Source organism: Parus major, chromosome 1 (assembly GCF_001522545.3).
Source record: "Parus major isolate Abel chromosome 1, Parus_major1.1, whole genome shotgun sequence".
Classification (NCBI taxonomy): Eukaryota; Metazoa; Chordata; class Aves; order Passeriformes; family Paridae; genus Parus; species Parus major.
In genome coordinates, this window is record NC_031768.1 from 13,849,859 (window position 1) to 13,864,402 (window position 14,544).

General features: G+C 38.4%; 1 protein-coding gene and 1 long non-coding RNA gene across 5 annotated transcripts in view; one reads left to right on the forward strand and one right to left on the reverse strand.

Moving 5' to 3' along the window:
- Positions 1-14,544, forward strand: part of LOC107201832 — a 339,704-nt gene that overhangs the window by 309,711 nt on the left and 15,449 nt on the right. The gene's annotated exons all lie outside the window — the stretch shown is intronic.
- PHEX (phosphate regulating endopeptidase homolog X-linked) overlaps positions 1-14,544 on the reverse strand; it is a 103,824-nt gene that overhangs the window by 12,904 nt on the left and 76,376 nt on the right. Inside the window, exons 16-19 of the mRNA XM_015621659.3 lie at positions 8,172-8,226; positions 5,020-5,087; positions 3,086-3,216; positions 60-125 (exon numbers count right to left, since the gene is read on the reverse strand). Of these exons, the coding sequence (XP_015477145.1) occupies positions 60-125; positions 3,086-3,216; positions 5,020-5,087; positions 8,172-8,226 (320 nt within the window). The remainder of the gene's footprint in view (positions 1-59; positions 126-3,085; positions 3,217-5,019; positions 5,088-8,171; positions 8,227-14,544) is intronic.

Below are 14,544 nucleotides of genomic sequence, written 5' to 3' on the forward strand. Positions count from 1 at the left end.
AGCTTTTTTTTTTTATTTTTCTAATAATGAGATGTTTCAGATATTTTCCATCTACTTACCCTGAAAGCTTCTCGCAAACCTCCATTATCTGCAATGTTTTCTGCCAAAGTTCTCTTCCCTTTCACCTTGGCAGAATGAAAGAACATCAGTCATTTGACCCATTTCAGAACTTACTACTCGATCAACTTCAAAAACAGGGGGGAAAGTAAAACAAAGCAAGAACAACCTCAGTCAATATCAACCAACTTTGGTTAAGAAAACTGGGTTTCCATGTGAAAACTGCCAGTAAACTATTTTCTGTGATGAGTTATCCTGGCTCTGGCCATAGATTTCTGTAGCACAAAACATAGTAGATAGAATGCATTTAAGAATCCAGTCCCTGATCTTTGAGCTGAGTGTCAGTAATTTTCCCCTAAGGACTGTTTATATCTGGTGACATGTAAGATCCAGTAGCCTCTTGAACTTTTATCTAAAAGGCTATATTTATTTCTCTACATAACTCTTAATATACTACTGGGATGCTAAAACAACTTCTATGTCGTAACATAAATAAGCGTAATTAAAAACAACTGTCAGAGACAGAATCAAAATTGGTAGTGTATTCAGTGCTCTAAAAATATCTGCAAAGGAGATTCCTGTTGCTTCTCCTGGGTATTGATTCCAAGAGCAGGAGCAATAGCAACAAGAATGTATGTAGGAAACTGCACTATATAAACTTTGTGAGGAAACCAGTCTCCTGGCATTACTAAGTGCAATATCATTACAAAGAAATCCTAATTTCTGCTGGAGTAGCATTATCTCTACTCACCCAGCCTACTAAGGTCCTTGTGTTACCAACTGTATTTGTAATTAAGCCGTTTTGCTCTCTCCTGTGCCTCAAATAAGCAAGATAATTGAGCAGTTGTGAGCAGGGCTCTGAAGGTCAGTGGCTCTGCAGCCATCAGCTCTCCCGTGCCACAGGGATCAGTACAGTGGGGTTGGCATCATTACTCACTTTCAGGATGGAAAAAGAGAGGAAAACAGAGAGGAAGAGGCAAAAGCACCAAGGTACTTGTGTACAGCCCCACACTCAGTGCAGATGAGCACCCAAATTGGACTCAGGACATCTTACTTGATGCCTTGGGTACAGCTTAATGGGAAAAATGGGAGCCATGGAGGAAAGTACAACCCTTTCTTGTCAGCTCTCCCCTGCACTCAGGAGGATGGAGATGGAGGTGAGAGGGAAGCTTTTAGGACAAAAGGTGCTGGGACACCAGGGAACGGACATGCACATCAGCTGCCTTTTTCCCTGGCCTTCCTGCTTACGCATTTTACTTGCACTGGGCTTGTGAAGGAGGCTGACTTGGAGCATAAGATCAGGGTAACCTAACAGTGGCACAGGGCCACAGGTCATCTAAAAAGTGTAAGAATTCTTTCTGCTAATCTCAGGCAGCTCTGGAACAGGTATTTGAGACTATTCTGCACAGAGAATTTGTGGCAGGGATCAGGGACCATGATAAGTCCTTTATTTGTTGAGATGACTTTATGTGATTATTGCACTCTGAAGCTGTTTCTATATCCACTTTTCCTTTCATTAGGCTTCCTTTCTGAAGATATTTTTATTGTATACCAGATGAGAAGGAAGAAGAATAAATAGCTTTCTTGATCCATGAAAAATATTCATACAAGGGTAAAAAGCCTGCAGAGTATTGATGTAAATGACAGGCCAAAATGATAATAAAAAAGGTCTTTGCTTGCATAGCTCTTCATACAATATCTCTAAAATATGTCAGAAATTGGAAAAATCTTCTGTCATCTAAAAAGTGCTTTTGATTATCCTGTGGGTATAGAAGGAATGGGATAACAAGGCTGTGGGTAAAAGGATGTCTCTAGTAAACCCATCCATGGACTTCAAAGGCAGTTTCTACACTGAGAGGAAATTCAGACCTACTTCATCTCAAGAGACAGTGCAAAAGGTAAAGGGGATGGCCAAGCCAATGGCCAAGGCATGGGAAGAGCTCAGCCACATCCTTGAGGAAAATTTTAATGATTTTCTTTGGGTGGCATTTTTATAATGACAGTTTTTGTCCCAGAAATATGCAGAAATAAGCCTGAGAATTTTTATTTGCAAATTAGCTTGTTATGAAATACTTCCAAGTCTGAGTTTCTGGACTTCAGACTGAATCATAATATGGTCTGAGATCAGCACAAAACAAGCCTGGGAAAAGTTCTAGAACTGTTGATCAGCATTTCATGGGGCCTCACTATTCTTAAAATCAAAGATGTACTCGTATTTCTAAAATGTAGGTAGAGGGGTTATAATTGGGTGAGGACTGGAGTGTGTGTTTTATCCTGAAAACTAAGATTAAAATTATGTCCCAGACAACATTACTGGAATTTCAGCTATTAATTTCTGAAGGTCTGGGATGTATCCTGTTTATCCTCATTTTGGACACACATATAAATGTACATATTTTCAGAAAAGCCCACACCTGATAGACAATAAAACAGAAACAATTCCCTTGGACTTTGTTTCTCAATCTTTTTCTAGGAGCTACTATTGTCATATTCCCTTGATTAAACATACAAATGGGGTCTGTGTGCACACATGGAAGAAATAGCAAGAGTTGAATCTGAAATAAAGTAGGGCTTATGCATCCATTTTACAGCTGTGATAAATAACAGGCAGAATTGTTAAAGGAATCTATAAAACATGCTATTAGATTCTTTCTAAATGAGTGACTGCTCACTTTTCATTACAGACCTCATCTTCAGAAGGCATTTAACATGCTCACAATAGTTAGAGCAGCCCTGCTGAGTGGCTTCATCCTCTTCCTCTGATTCCAAAATGATGTGATGGCAAGAAATGGTTTAACCCTGTCACCAGAGTGTGGGTAGTAGTATTTGACTGGACTAATCAAACCTGACAGACAATTTTTAACACAATTATTCACCTCAAAAAATCATTTGTTGTGAGAAATGAAGTTGGTAGCCTAATATCCCAATACATTGGGATTTAAAAAAAGAGAACTTCAAAAAAAGAAAAAAAAGCACAACAACCTGAGCTCCATGTACCACTGTTTTCAGCCTCTAATGGTTTACATACATGTGAGCCAGCCTGTTTCCAGTAGTAATTGTTGTATTGGTCAATCATGCATTTTGTCTTCTCTTTAAATTTTTCTTCAGAGTCAGTCGTCCACCAAGGGTTTAGATTTCCATTTTTGTCGTATTTCCGACCTCAAAAAGAAAAGAAAGAAAACAAATGTTGTTGCAGGAGAAAACTTTTACAGTTTAGGAATCTATCACCTTCACAGAAATGTGAGGTGAATGTTCTCATGGAAGTGTGTGTACAGTGTACAGGATCAGTGAGCATAATCTTGACCCCATTCAAATCAGCAGTGAAAAGCTGGCATTCTATCTATTGTTATAATTTCCATTTGCAGAAAAAGATAGTAATGACTAATGAGTTCTATAGTACATTTTATAATTACATAGTGTAAGAGGCACTTAGCTTTCTTGCAAGTATAATTGTACTTTTCATCCTCAGACCATATGTCTTTCATTCTGAAAATATGATGATAACTAATTTATTATTAATTCTTCACTTGATCAGGAAAAAGTCCATTTCATGCAAACTTCTGAAGTTTCCATTTCTTATTTTGGAGCAAAACCAGAACTCATGAAAACAGTGGGAATACATATATCCCATTGCTCAGGCTGATGGTTACAGCAGTGGCTTCTTTCAGCCTCAGGTCCCTGCTCCCTATCATTTGTAGTACAGTATTGAATCTCCATCATGACTCCAGCCAGTCAGACACAAGACATGTTGGTACTTTTCTGAGAGTATGTTTAGCTGCCCATGCAGATGCAGCCTTGCTCTGTGATTTGATTCCTCTTTGCAGCTGCAGGAGAGAGAGGTAAGGAGCAACACAGACATAACACCAAGTACTGAAGGTGTTTTGTTTCATCTTTGTATTTATTTTTTTTTTTCCCTCTGTGTATTGTCTTGTTCAAGGTGAAAAATTCCCTAGAGATGTATTTATTTCTATATTTGGAAGGTAAGACCCTGGAAAGAAGCAGGGGTCTGCTTAGGGAATCAAACCTTAGGTTCCTTTCTGAGGGGCAGGAGACAAGGTGGAGGAGATTAGGTGCTCACCTACACATGGGAGGAGTTCATGAAGAAAAATGTCTTTCTGGACATTCTGGAGTGGTTTTTGACACAAAGCATTGGGGAGCATGAAAACAGGATACATCATGGGTTTTTCTTCTTGTTTCATTGTTGTTTTCTTTGTTTGGTTGGGGTTTTGTTACCTTTTTGGTTTTTATTTTTTGAGTTTTTTGGGGTTTTTTGTTTTTTAGGTATTCAATATTAGACAACCCAAGCAAACTCCTCCTGGAGGAGGAGGTTCCAGTTCCTTTCTCCCTGCACCTCCCTCCTCCCCTCTCTCCCTTCACTTTCTCTCAGGAGCCCAGTTTTTAAAAGCACTTTGTTGAGACAACCAAACCTAGATAGTGGCAATGCTCCACTCCACCCAGTTTTTCAGGACAACTTGGATTGACATTTTCTGACCATTTTTTTCCCCTCTCTCTTTTTTTTGAATTTAATTTTAATACTTTGCAACACCTTTTCTATACCACTCTTGTTCCAGTGTTGTATTTTAAAACTTTTGCAATTCTCTTTTGAAAAATGTGAAACCTGAAATGAAAAGTTTTCCTGGAAGTCATTTTTATCAATCAGGAATTTTCCTTTTACCTTTCCCACTCCCCCCTTCCCCCTGTTAGGAGTTTCAGAATCTGTTTCTGATTTAGTTTTCATTCAAGACAAAAAAAAAGAATCAAAACTGTGGTATTTTTTACCAAATAAAATCCAAATCAGACAAGCAAGATTCCATATAAATAAATCTAACAAATACAAATTTATAATTTCTTCACACAAACTCAGCACCATTAAAAACCCAAAACTATAAATGTTACAGCATGTACAAGTCAGCTTGTCAACACTTTAATTAAAAAGTTATCAAAATGCAGTCAAATACTCACCATTGCTATCGAATCCATGAGTAAACTCATGGCCAACAATCACTCCTATGGCACCATAACTTAATGACCTGCAACACAAAGAAGCAGTTTCCTCAGAAAGTGTTCACAGTCATGAACGTTAAAGGACGGAAGACCTCTGGAAAGTTCATTATTGATATAAAAAGAGGGTGAGGAGACAGGAGATATGGTTATAAAGATCAGACCTACACAATTTTGACTTAAAGATGTTGAAAGTCGTAATGTTAAACTCTAGTTTAAAAGAAACATTTAATCTAAAACTTTGAAAGCATTGTGGTAGTTCACTCTTCCAACCAAATCCCTTAACATCATCATATGAGCTCCAAAACATCTCCTTCAGCTGATGGCATTCTGTATATTCTGGCTGGGAACAGGACAAAGCTGTAACTACTCTGAAGCAGAGACTGTAATTTGTAATGATTTAACAGATCTCCATCTAGTTTTAAAAAGAAAGGTCATATAATACCCTTGCACCTACTCTAAAATAGGGCATGATATATAGTCAGATCTAATGTACCCAGAAAACAAAGTAAAAAGAAATATTTTGTATTCCTGATTGACAATTAATTATATCTTCATTTTTATATCCCAGTAATTCTGCTTTTAGGAGAAATAGGGATGAAAGTGGGAAAAGCTCAGGGCTTTTTTACACTAAATACAGTGGATTTCATGAGGGTAGGTGTTTTACTCAAAGCAACTTTCTTTTATTGAGTTGCTTTTTGTGATTTTAATTATTTCAGTTCTTGAGATGTTATACTTCAAAGTAGCTTGTAGCATTTCTAATACATCTTATTGAAATGGAAGAAAGGCAGAGGGTTTTGAAACAACGTATTATTGGACCTAATGATCCATAGTGCACTAATTGCTCATCTCAGTTATGTCCAAAAAGAATTATATCATTTAATTCCCTCTGCTCCCATGAAAATCCTCCATTTTTTTTCTTTCCTAAATAGTACTTTGCATGTGTCAAAATCTCCCCTACTGCTTTTTAGCCCAAGTATTGTTACAAACCAATGCCAAAAAATGCAGGTTAAAATTATATGTTTCAGCAATGGAAATATCATCCTTTTGTGTGACAAAGTTGTAATTTTGTGTAGCACACAGTGATAATTACCCCTAATTAATGTACTATGTTAGACTTGTTTTACATATCTGAAGTAGAGGGGTTATACAGGATCTTTAACAGCTGGAGAAGTATAAAAATAATGGCACAAAACATGTAAAGAGATTGAGAAGAAACAAGCCCTATTACTAAATACATCTTATTTCTTCTCTAAGGTTCTTTGCTACTATGAGTGACAGGACAAAGAACAGGCTGGTGTTCTGGCACTCCTACAGCTTTCCTTAGCTTCAAAAGATGTGGATAAGGTTGCAGTGAATTTTGGCCTTTGAACCTGTGAACTCCAACTCAGCATTTTGTCCAGCTTGACAACATTTTTTCCAGAAAATTTCCCAGTTCTGTTCATGCTTTTTACTTCTGGGCATAGTTGGACAGAGGCAGGAGGGATAAGTGCAGCCCAGCAGATTCCATGTTAAAGGGGAACTTTCTGGGACTGGGGAGGCTCAGAGACCTGTAAGCTATGAGGTCAGGTAGTTTGAAGTCTCTGCTTCAATATACCTGGCACTGAAGAATCACAACTGTGAACTATGGCATTTCAATGTTATTTTATTTAATGTATTGAGATGTAAAAGTGACAACTAAGCTTCACTTCATGCAAATGGAGTAATTTGGTTTTGGTGGTTGTTCTGGAGCTGGACACTAAAATGTCACTAAACGTTAACTATTTGCTAAGTAAGTTTTTCAGCAAGCACTGGTGACTTTTGGATGGTTTATCAGTTCCACTGCCATGTAGTTTCTTCTAAGCAGACAGAAAACATCCAGAATATTTCAAGGACAAAAGCAATCTGTTGTCTGATATAATCCAGCTACATTTGTTTACTAAATTTCATTTTGATACTTACTCAAGCAAAACCAATTTAAGCTAAGGTAACCTTTAAAGAAGAGAAATGAGCAGAATATAATGCTTTGAAAGAACCACAATTTTATCACTATGGCAGAGGGTCAGGATACAGAGAAATCTCTTCAGAAAGCAAAGCTGGAAACAGGTCTGCAATAACTGTAACAGAAAATAAGTTTGCCTTAACAAAAAAGGACTTTCTTCTATCCCCAATTAACACTTGCAAAGTCACCTGGCCCACAGGAATTCTCTTTGAATACAAATTAATTTGTTCTTAAATTGAACGTGTCTTTCTACATATATTGCCAAATTTCCTGTTTACAAGGACACAGTCCAGATTGGATGAGGGCAAACACAAAATGATCGAAAAGTTTGATTTTTTTTTTAACAAAGATTTATTAAGGATATATTTCACCAGTAACTGGTTTTATATAACTGCAAAATAACTTTCAGAAACTTCCATCAGAAACTTTTCATGGTCTTATCCTTCCCTAAAATAGAAAGCTATTGAGCTGCACAAAAGCAGTGATTTTTCAAACTTTAATATATGTGACCTATAATTACCCTTCCTCAGCTACATTGGTACATGGGCCTGCTCAAGCAATCTCAGAAAATCACTTATGCACATGAAGAGATTCTCTTGTACCTCGACAGGCACAGACAAGGGCCCACTGCTAATCTTGGATATTAGCAGAAAGTGAACAATAAACTGATAATAATTGGCTTCTCAGGGTATTTACTTCTGTTTAGGAAGTGTTAGTTATCTGATTTACAATTCCTTTTAATACCTGCCATGTGCACACTGCTGCATCTGCGTGCTGTAGCATTGAAACCCTTCCACTTGGGTGCACTTAATTAGCAATTCCTGTGAGAAATTAGTCATCAGTTTAAGACAACAGCAACACATATGGCTCCCAAGGGTAAGAAAAAGTATTGCACAAAGCAGCACTTCTCAAAGGCAGCTCTTCCAGTAGTAAAAGCAGGAGAGAAGAAACAACCCAAGGGCCAAATTTGCCCTACAGAAGGACAGCAGTTTTCCTAGGTGCTACATTTCGGTTTCCTTCAGTACCGCAGCCTTCTTCTCCACACCCTCTTCTTTGTCTATATGTGTTTGCAACACCTTTCCCTGGTACTCCTCAGTTCTAGGTGGATGAGGTTCCCTGGTGCAGTACTTACCTAGGATACTCTGTTCCCCAAAAGAAAGGCTTTTGAAGTTCTCCTGCTGGAAATCCTGCAATAACAAAAATAAAAATAAAAGAAAAAAAAAATAGTGAGGTCAATTGAATGCAATGCCCAAGGGTTTGAATTTTGTGACCTCATTTGTTTGGTTTCAGAAGGTTTTTCAAGGGGAACTTTCCCTTGGGCGGTAGAATGCAATAGAGAGGATCTCAGAGAGGCAGCAGAGATCCTGCCACATTCACATCTGAGTAAATGCAAGTGCTCCTGACAAAAATAACCCATGTTAACCCATGTGTCCTATGAAGAATACTGGACTATCTTCAGATGTGTTGACTGATCAATAGACAATACATAGGTAAAGTGCAATAAGAATTAAAATACCATTAGCTCAGTGAGGCTTCAGTGAAGCAAGAAATATGAAAGTAATAAAATAAGCCTGATTCTATTTATTCTATGAAGAACAGAGGTAAATTAACATATTTAGGCACTTCTGTAAAGGAAGACTGTAGATTATTAAGGCTGTAGGCTCAGCCTAGCTACAGATATTACCTGGCTGCTTCTTGTAGACTAACCAGTTGCCAAAAAAACATCAATGGAGACACTTTGGTGAATGATGAGAATCAAAATAGTTTCTCAAATTCAAAGTCACAGGTTCATTCATTTGCTTCTAACCCTATTTGGTTTTTTGTTGATAGTTTGGTCATGGATTTCTTTATATTTGACATAAGGCAACATCTTTGTCTTTTCCTTACCAACTCTTTCAAAACTTATATTCAAATGAAAAAAAAAAAAAAAACCTCAAAAATCCCACCCTAATAAAACAAAAACCCAAAACAAACCCAGTATGTTGAGTGTAATTCATGCCAAGTGATGTGGCACAAGGCATGTCCTCCTGGCCTGCCCAGCTGTTTTCTTCTGTTGCTCCTCTGTGATGGGCATCATTCCCTATCTGCAATTAGCTTAGAAAAAGTGTGGGCTTCAAACTTATGAGTGTTGTCTCAGGTTTTTTGTCTTCCTTCTCCAGATGTTGTTTTATTGTTTCAATCACAATAGCATTTTCTTTTCCAGCACTGCAAACCACAACTTTACCAATGTCAAGGACAAAGTTTTACTGATCTAACTCTCCTTGCCCCCCAGCATACAGAGAAGATTATTTATTATTTATTATGCATGTTTTAAACATTTTAAGTAGCAATCGTACACTCATACAACCTGATGAAAATTGCTTGTTGGGCCTTAAGAGCTGTGTTCAGAGCTGAAAATCTGTTCTGAACTGATTACCCCCAAACACTGAAATTCAGAAGAGATTTTGGAATGTTTAGGTTCTGCTAACTAAATAAACCTATCCCCACAAGAACAGATGAGGGGAGCTGTGGCCAAATTGAACAAATGAGTCCATACTGAAGGTGGTGTGAACCAAGATAGCACAGTCACCCCACAAATCATGTTTAATGATCACACAATCCTGGGTGCCTGTCACTGCACCAAGAGACTATCAAGATCTTTTAAGGAGCTGCAATTATTTTTTCCAGGTATAAACTTCTAGTGAATTTGCACTTGTCTGCAGTAGAGGTAATACACATTATTTACAGCAAATTAGGTGCAAATATTCACTCAGGCTTATCCAGATACACTAAATGTGTCTTCATAGAACACTGCTGAAACACAGTCAGCTGTGAGTTAAGCCACGAGATAGTTTTCACTGAACAAGTCACTGTGAATGAATGGTAGGAAGCTCCAACGCTGAATCTGTACAACAGGTTGGTAATTATTTTACTCCGAGTCAGGATCCGTTTTAGGTTAGTTATCACTGAGCAAAGTGCTGGTTGAAGGACTGGTTTCTGCTTCTGTGCATGTGTGAAAATACCACTGTAGTTTGAACTAAAGGAAGCTCATGAAGTATTTTCAGGCCCAAGCAGAGTCAGAGGCCAGTAGGATGTAATACACATTTCAGAATCCTCAGGAAACTGGAATACATTATCACCAGCAGGAGTTGTTTTGTTTTGTTTTGTTTGAGGGGTACATGTTTTTCTGGTTTTGTTGGTTTTGTTTGTTTTTTTGGTAAGAAAAAAAATAAATCTAGGTTTGAAAGTGATTCTTGGTGAGGTAGTAAAGCAAATGGGTCCCATTCTCCAGAGGTCAGCAGCACTGAGGGGCTGAGGGTGCTTGGCCACTATTCCAACACTAGAAGGAATTCATTAAGAGCTGGCAACACTTTTTATGCAACGTCTCCTTCAGGCAAGCAACAACTACATCATCCTTATGGGGAGCAAGGATAACAACGTCTTATACCTAGGATGTCCTTGAAATTGTAACATGAGATTGATCACCAGACAGTTTCTTATTTTGTGCTGATTTGAATCCCTCGATTTAGGCAATTCCCCCGTGAAGCCTGTTTCTTTTTTTGCTTGGCATTTTGCACCTAGAAGAATTAATGACAAAACTCAGAGAGCTCATAGCAGGCTGCAAATGCAATAAATACTAATGGGATTATTTCTATGCCACTGGAGTTCAGGCAGGCAAAGGACAAATCTGAAGGAATAGGACAGACTTCAGGGAATTTCACAACTTAAGGAATAGATACAGGCACTGGGAATGTATTTTGAACTAACACTTGACCACAAATTTAGCCTCTGTTGTGCATCTTTTAAAGCTTTCTCTCTCTACACAGCCCCAGAAGAGAGATAGAGGCTGACGGTCTCTCTATTTATACACTAGATTGCAAATGCAGACCCAGAGACTACACTCAAGGCCATTACTCACCAACAGCACACAGAAAGAAAACTGTTATCTTATTACAGACTCCACACAGATCCATCTGCCATCAAGACCTAGACTTGCAGAATCTGCTTAGACTACCTTCTTACAACCTACCTCAATCTGCAGCAACACCACTGGGCTGCAGCATCATTCTGAGATGGGCACTGGTGTCACAGGCCACAGGAGCACTGCTCTGGGGACAGCTGAGCTCAGGCTGGCACAGAACAGCACTGGAACCCTACGTCCATGAGTCCTACTGGTGGCAAGGTGGGACAGCCAGGCTAGATCATCCTCAAGATGGACTTTGTGCCACTCATCGCAGCATGTTAGAGACCAGTTGTTCTGATTGCAGCCCAAAAGTTCAAGGAGTTTTCACCTAATCATCCACTCGAGTAGCCAATTCTTCAGCAGTTTGTATTTGAGCATGTAAGGGGAGAAAGTCCTGACATTCTTTATAAAGAATAAATCATATTCACATTTTTCTCCTCCTCCACTGAGCTAGTAATCTCAATGTAGAAAGCTGGTCAGGGAAAGTGTATCCAGGATTTACTTCATCATGTACACAGGGACTGTGGTGAGCCTGGCTAGCCTGTATTCCCTAGATCTTCCTCCTTGAAGATAGGACTGACATTTGCTTTCTTCCAGTCCTCAGGAAACTTACACAGCCACCATAACTTTTCAAAGATTACCAAGAGTGGCTTCATAATGATGTTGTGAGTTTGTAGGTGCACCCTGCCACAGCCTGGGCTTGTGTTTGCCCAGTCTGTTTAAACATTCCCTAACCTACTCCTCCTCCCCCAGGGGTAAATCCCCTCTGTTACCAGGTCCTCTGCCCTCTTTCACCATGACATTTTCCCTCAACTTGCTGCTGCTCCAGCTACACTTGCAGAAATGTTTCTTCACATCCCTTGCCAGATTCATCTCTAGGGAGGTTTTTTGCTTTCCAAACCCCTGTGTCCAACTTTCCTCTTAGTCACCTTACTGCTCTGGAATGCAGGAGCACTTCAAGCAGTGGAGTACACCTGGCTTACTTCAAATATTTCACTCTGAATTTATGCTGACCTTGAAGATCTTGACAGAACTTTGCCTTCACAGGACTACTTTTAATGTAATTGAAGGTTTCTATCTTCATTTTATCCATTATGTCATTTTCAGCATCTCTCTCCAGCAAGGTGCTGTAAAGCTTGTCAGAATGTATTTAAAATTTGAAGGTGTTTTTTTTTTTCCTCCAATTTTGCAAGGGCTTTACTGCCATTAATAGATCCATTTACTAGCTAATACCTTCATGGTATTATTATACACACTTTGTAGATGAATACCCTTACCTCAGTATAATATTGGTAGTTTACCAAGACACAAATAACTACATGTGATCTGATAATTCCCTGAAAAAAAATACAGAGCAATAATGATAAACTAAACCAAAAACACATGAGAAGACTCACCAAATCAAGAGGAAATTTGGAGTTCAAATCTATATATGAATTCATATTTTATAGTTCAATTACATTATTCAGTTATATGGCATGATGTTTTTAACTGAGCAAGACAAAGCCTTATTCCAAGTTAGTGCATCTACAACTTCCAGTAATGAGGTTGGTTGGTTTAAAGCAACTTCTGACAGGGTAGTGAATCGCATACATAAGTAACAGATATGGGAGACAGCTGTGCTAAACCATGTGATATACAGGGTACTCTGCCAATTGGTGTACTGGCAGTTCTCAGATGTGTTCAAAAGCTCTAACTTGTTTTTTCAAGTGTCACTGAATGAATTCAGATGTAGAATTTTAAAGGGATAATATGTAAGCCAAAGACTAACTGCTGGTCAGTAATCAAAGAATACTGAATTTACATAAGGAATTAAACGCGAAGACAGCTGGGGTGCTGGTTAGTTGTCTAAAAAAAGCCCAAAGGACAGGATACATCTGTTTAAAATGGTTCCACGGACTTCTGTTAGGACTATTGAATCTCATCCCCAGTGGTGGTTTTGATGTCCTCTTTGGGGTCTAGCTTGTCAGTCTCAATGGCAAGGGGTTTCTGCAAGTTTTATCTCAGATAAAATACATGAGAAAACCTTTCAGACACTGTAGAGCACCCCAGACAGCTTTGAGCATCCATATATAGGTGGCAGAGACCAAACTGTCTGTCATTACATGGACCTGAATCATACACCCTATTTTAAGTTTTATCCTGTGGACAAAGAGGATAGAAAACAAAAAAAAAAAAAACGTGTAAAAAAATATCAATTGTGCAAGGAACAGGAACAGTTTCCTGCAATGCATGAATACAAAGCTTAACTTTATGAAGAACTTGGTGAATTCATTAAAGAGATACAGGGAAGTAATGGTCTTAAAGCAGAGGACTCTGTAGCCTCTGCTTCAATTCTTCAATTGAAGTTTCAAACTTCAATTCAGTTTCCCCTTCACCTGACAAGAGTCCCTTTTCTACTCATGAAAAAAGTGAGAACCTGATGTTTACGAAACTCAGTAGGGCAACATGAGGAGAAACATGACGTGGTTTGTGAGGTGCCAAGGAATACTCTCTGCTGAGGGAGTAGGAAATGTGAAAACATCTGTTTTACAAGAAAATTTAATCTTTATTTTATGAAGAAAAAGCCTCAGTGGATTCCCTGAGACAAGGGAATGGGGGGTAGAGGGAGAAGAACAAATTACAAGTTCTTCTATTTTATACATTCATAGACAAGAATTTTAGAAAGAAAAAATAAAGAATGGAGGTAAGGATTATGCACCATGGTTAAATAAAAGAGAATAGTGATCTTTAGTAAATAGGGAAAATTGAAAATGAGGGCTCACTTAAGACACTTTATGCTTACTTAATAACAGGGCTCAGAAAGTGTTCAGTCCAAATCTGTTATGTTCATTAACCTCCAGGAAACTAATGGCACACTTGAAACTACTTCATCATAACCTTACAAATAGTCCAGTTCTTCAGGGAAGAGAAAATGCCCCCAAGCACATTCCCCTTATCCTGCCCTGGCCATAGCACCAGGTGCTGTTTGCCAGCACTTCCCTGGCTCCTGGCAAGGTAAGAGTTCTCCCTTGCAACTCACAGCATCAGTGAGCTGGCAGCATCAATATCTGCATGATGCTTCCTGTAAAGATGATACTTACTGGCCAATATGAGCTCTCATCTGTGGTTTTCTCTATGGATGCTAATCTGAATGCAATTTTTAAATTCTGTTGTAGATTATATTTGCTTCCTGTAACATGTATTGAGGCCACTCTCTAAAGAGGCCTCTTGACTTTCACTAGAGAACTGCAGTAACAGCACAAATTACTTAGAAGGAGCATGGATATAAACTTACAGAGATAATATCAACATTAATTATCCAGTACATCTATTCAAGCTTACACCTCATGAGTGCCTTGCTTATATTTGCCTCAGTTCACTGTAAATCTCCCTTTCATTACTGTTAACAGCCCACAAAGGTGACTATTTTTATATATTCTAGAGGCATACATATTCACACTTTGAAAAAAACCCTAAACACACCAAATGTCTGATGAACAGTTCCCTTTTATCCTTAACATATTCAAAGGCCAATATTTTAGTGCTGTAATGAAATAAAACCTTTTCTTGAACAGAAGCA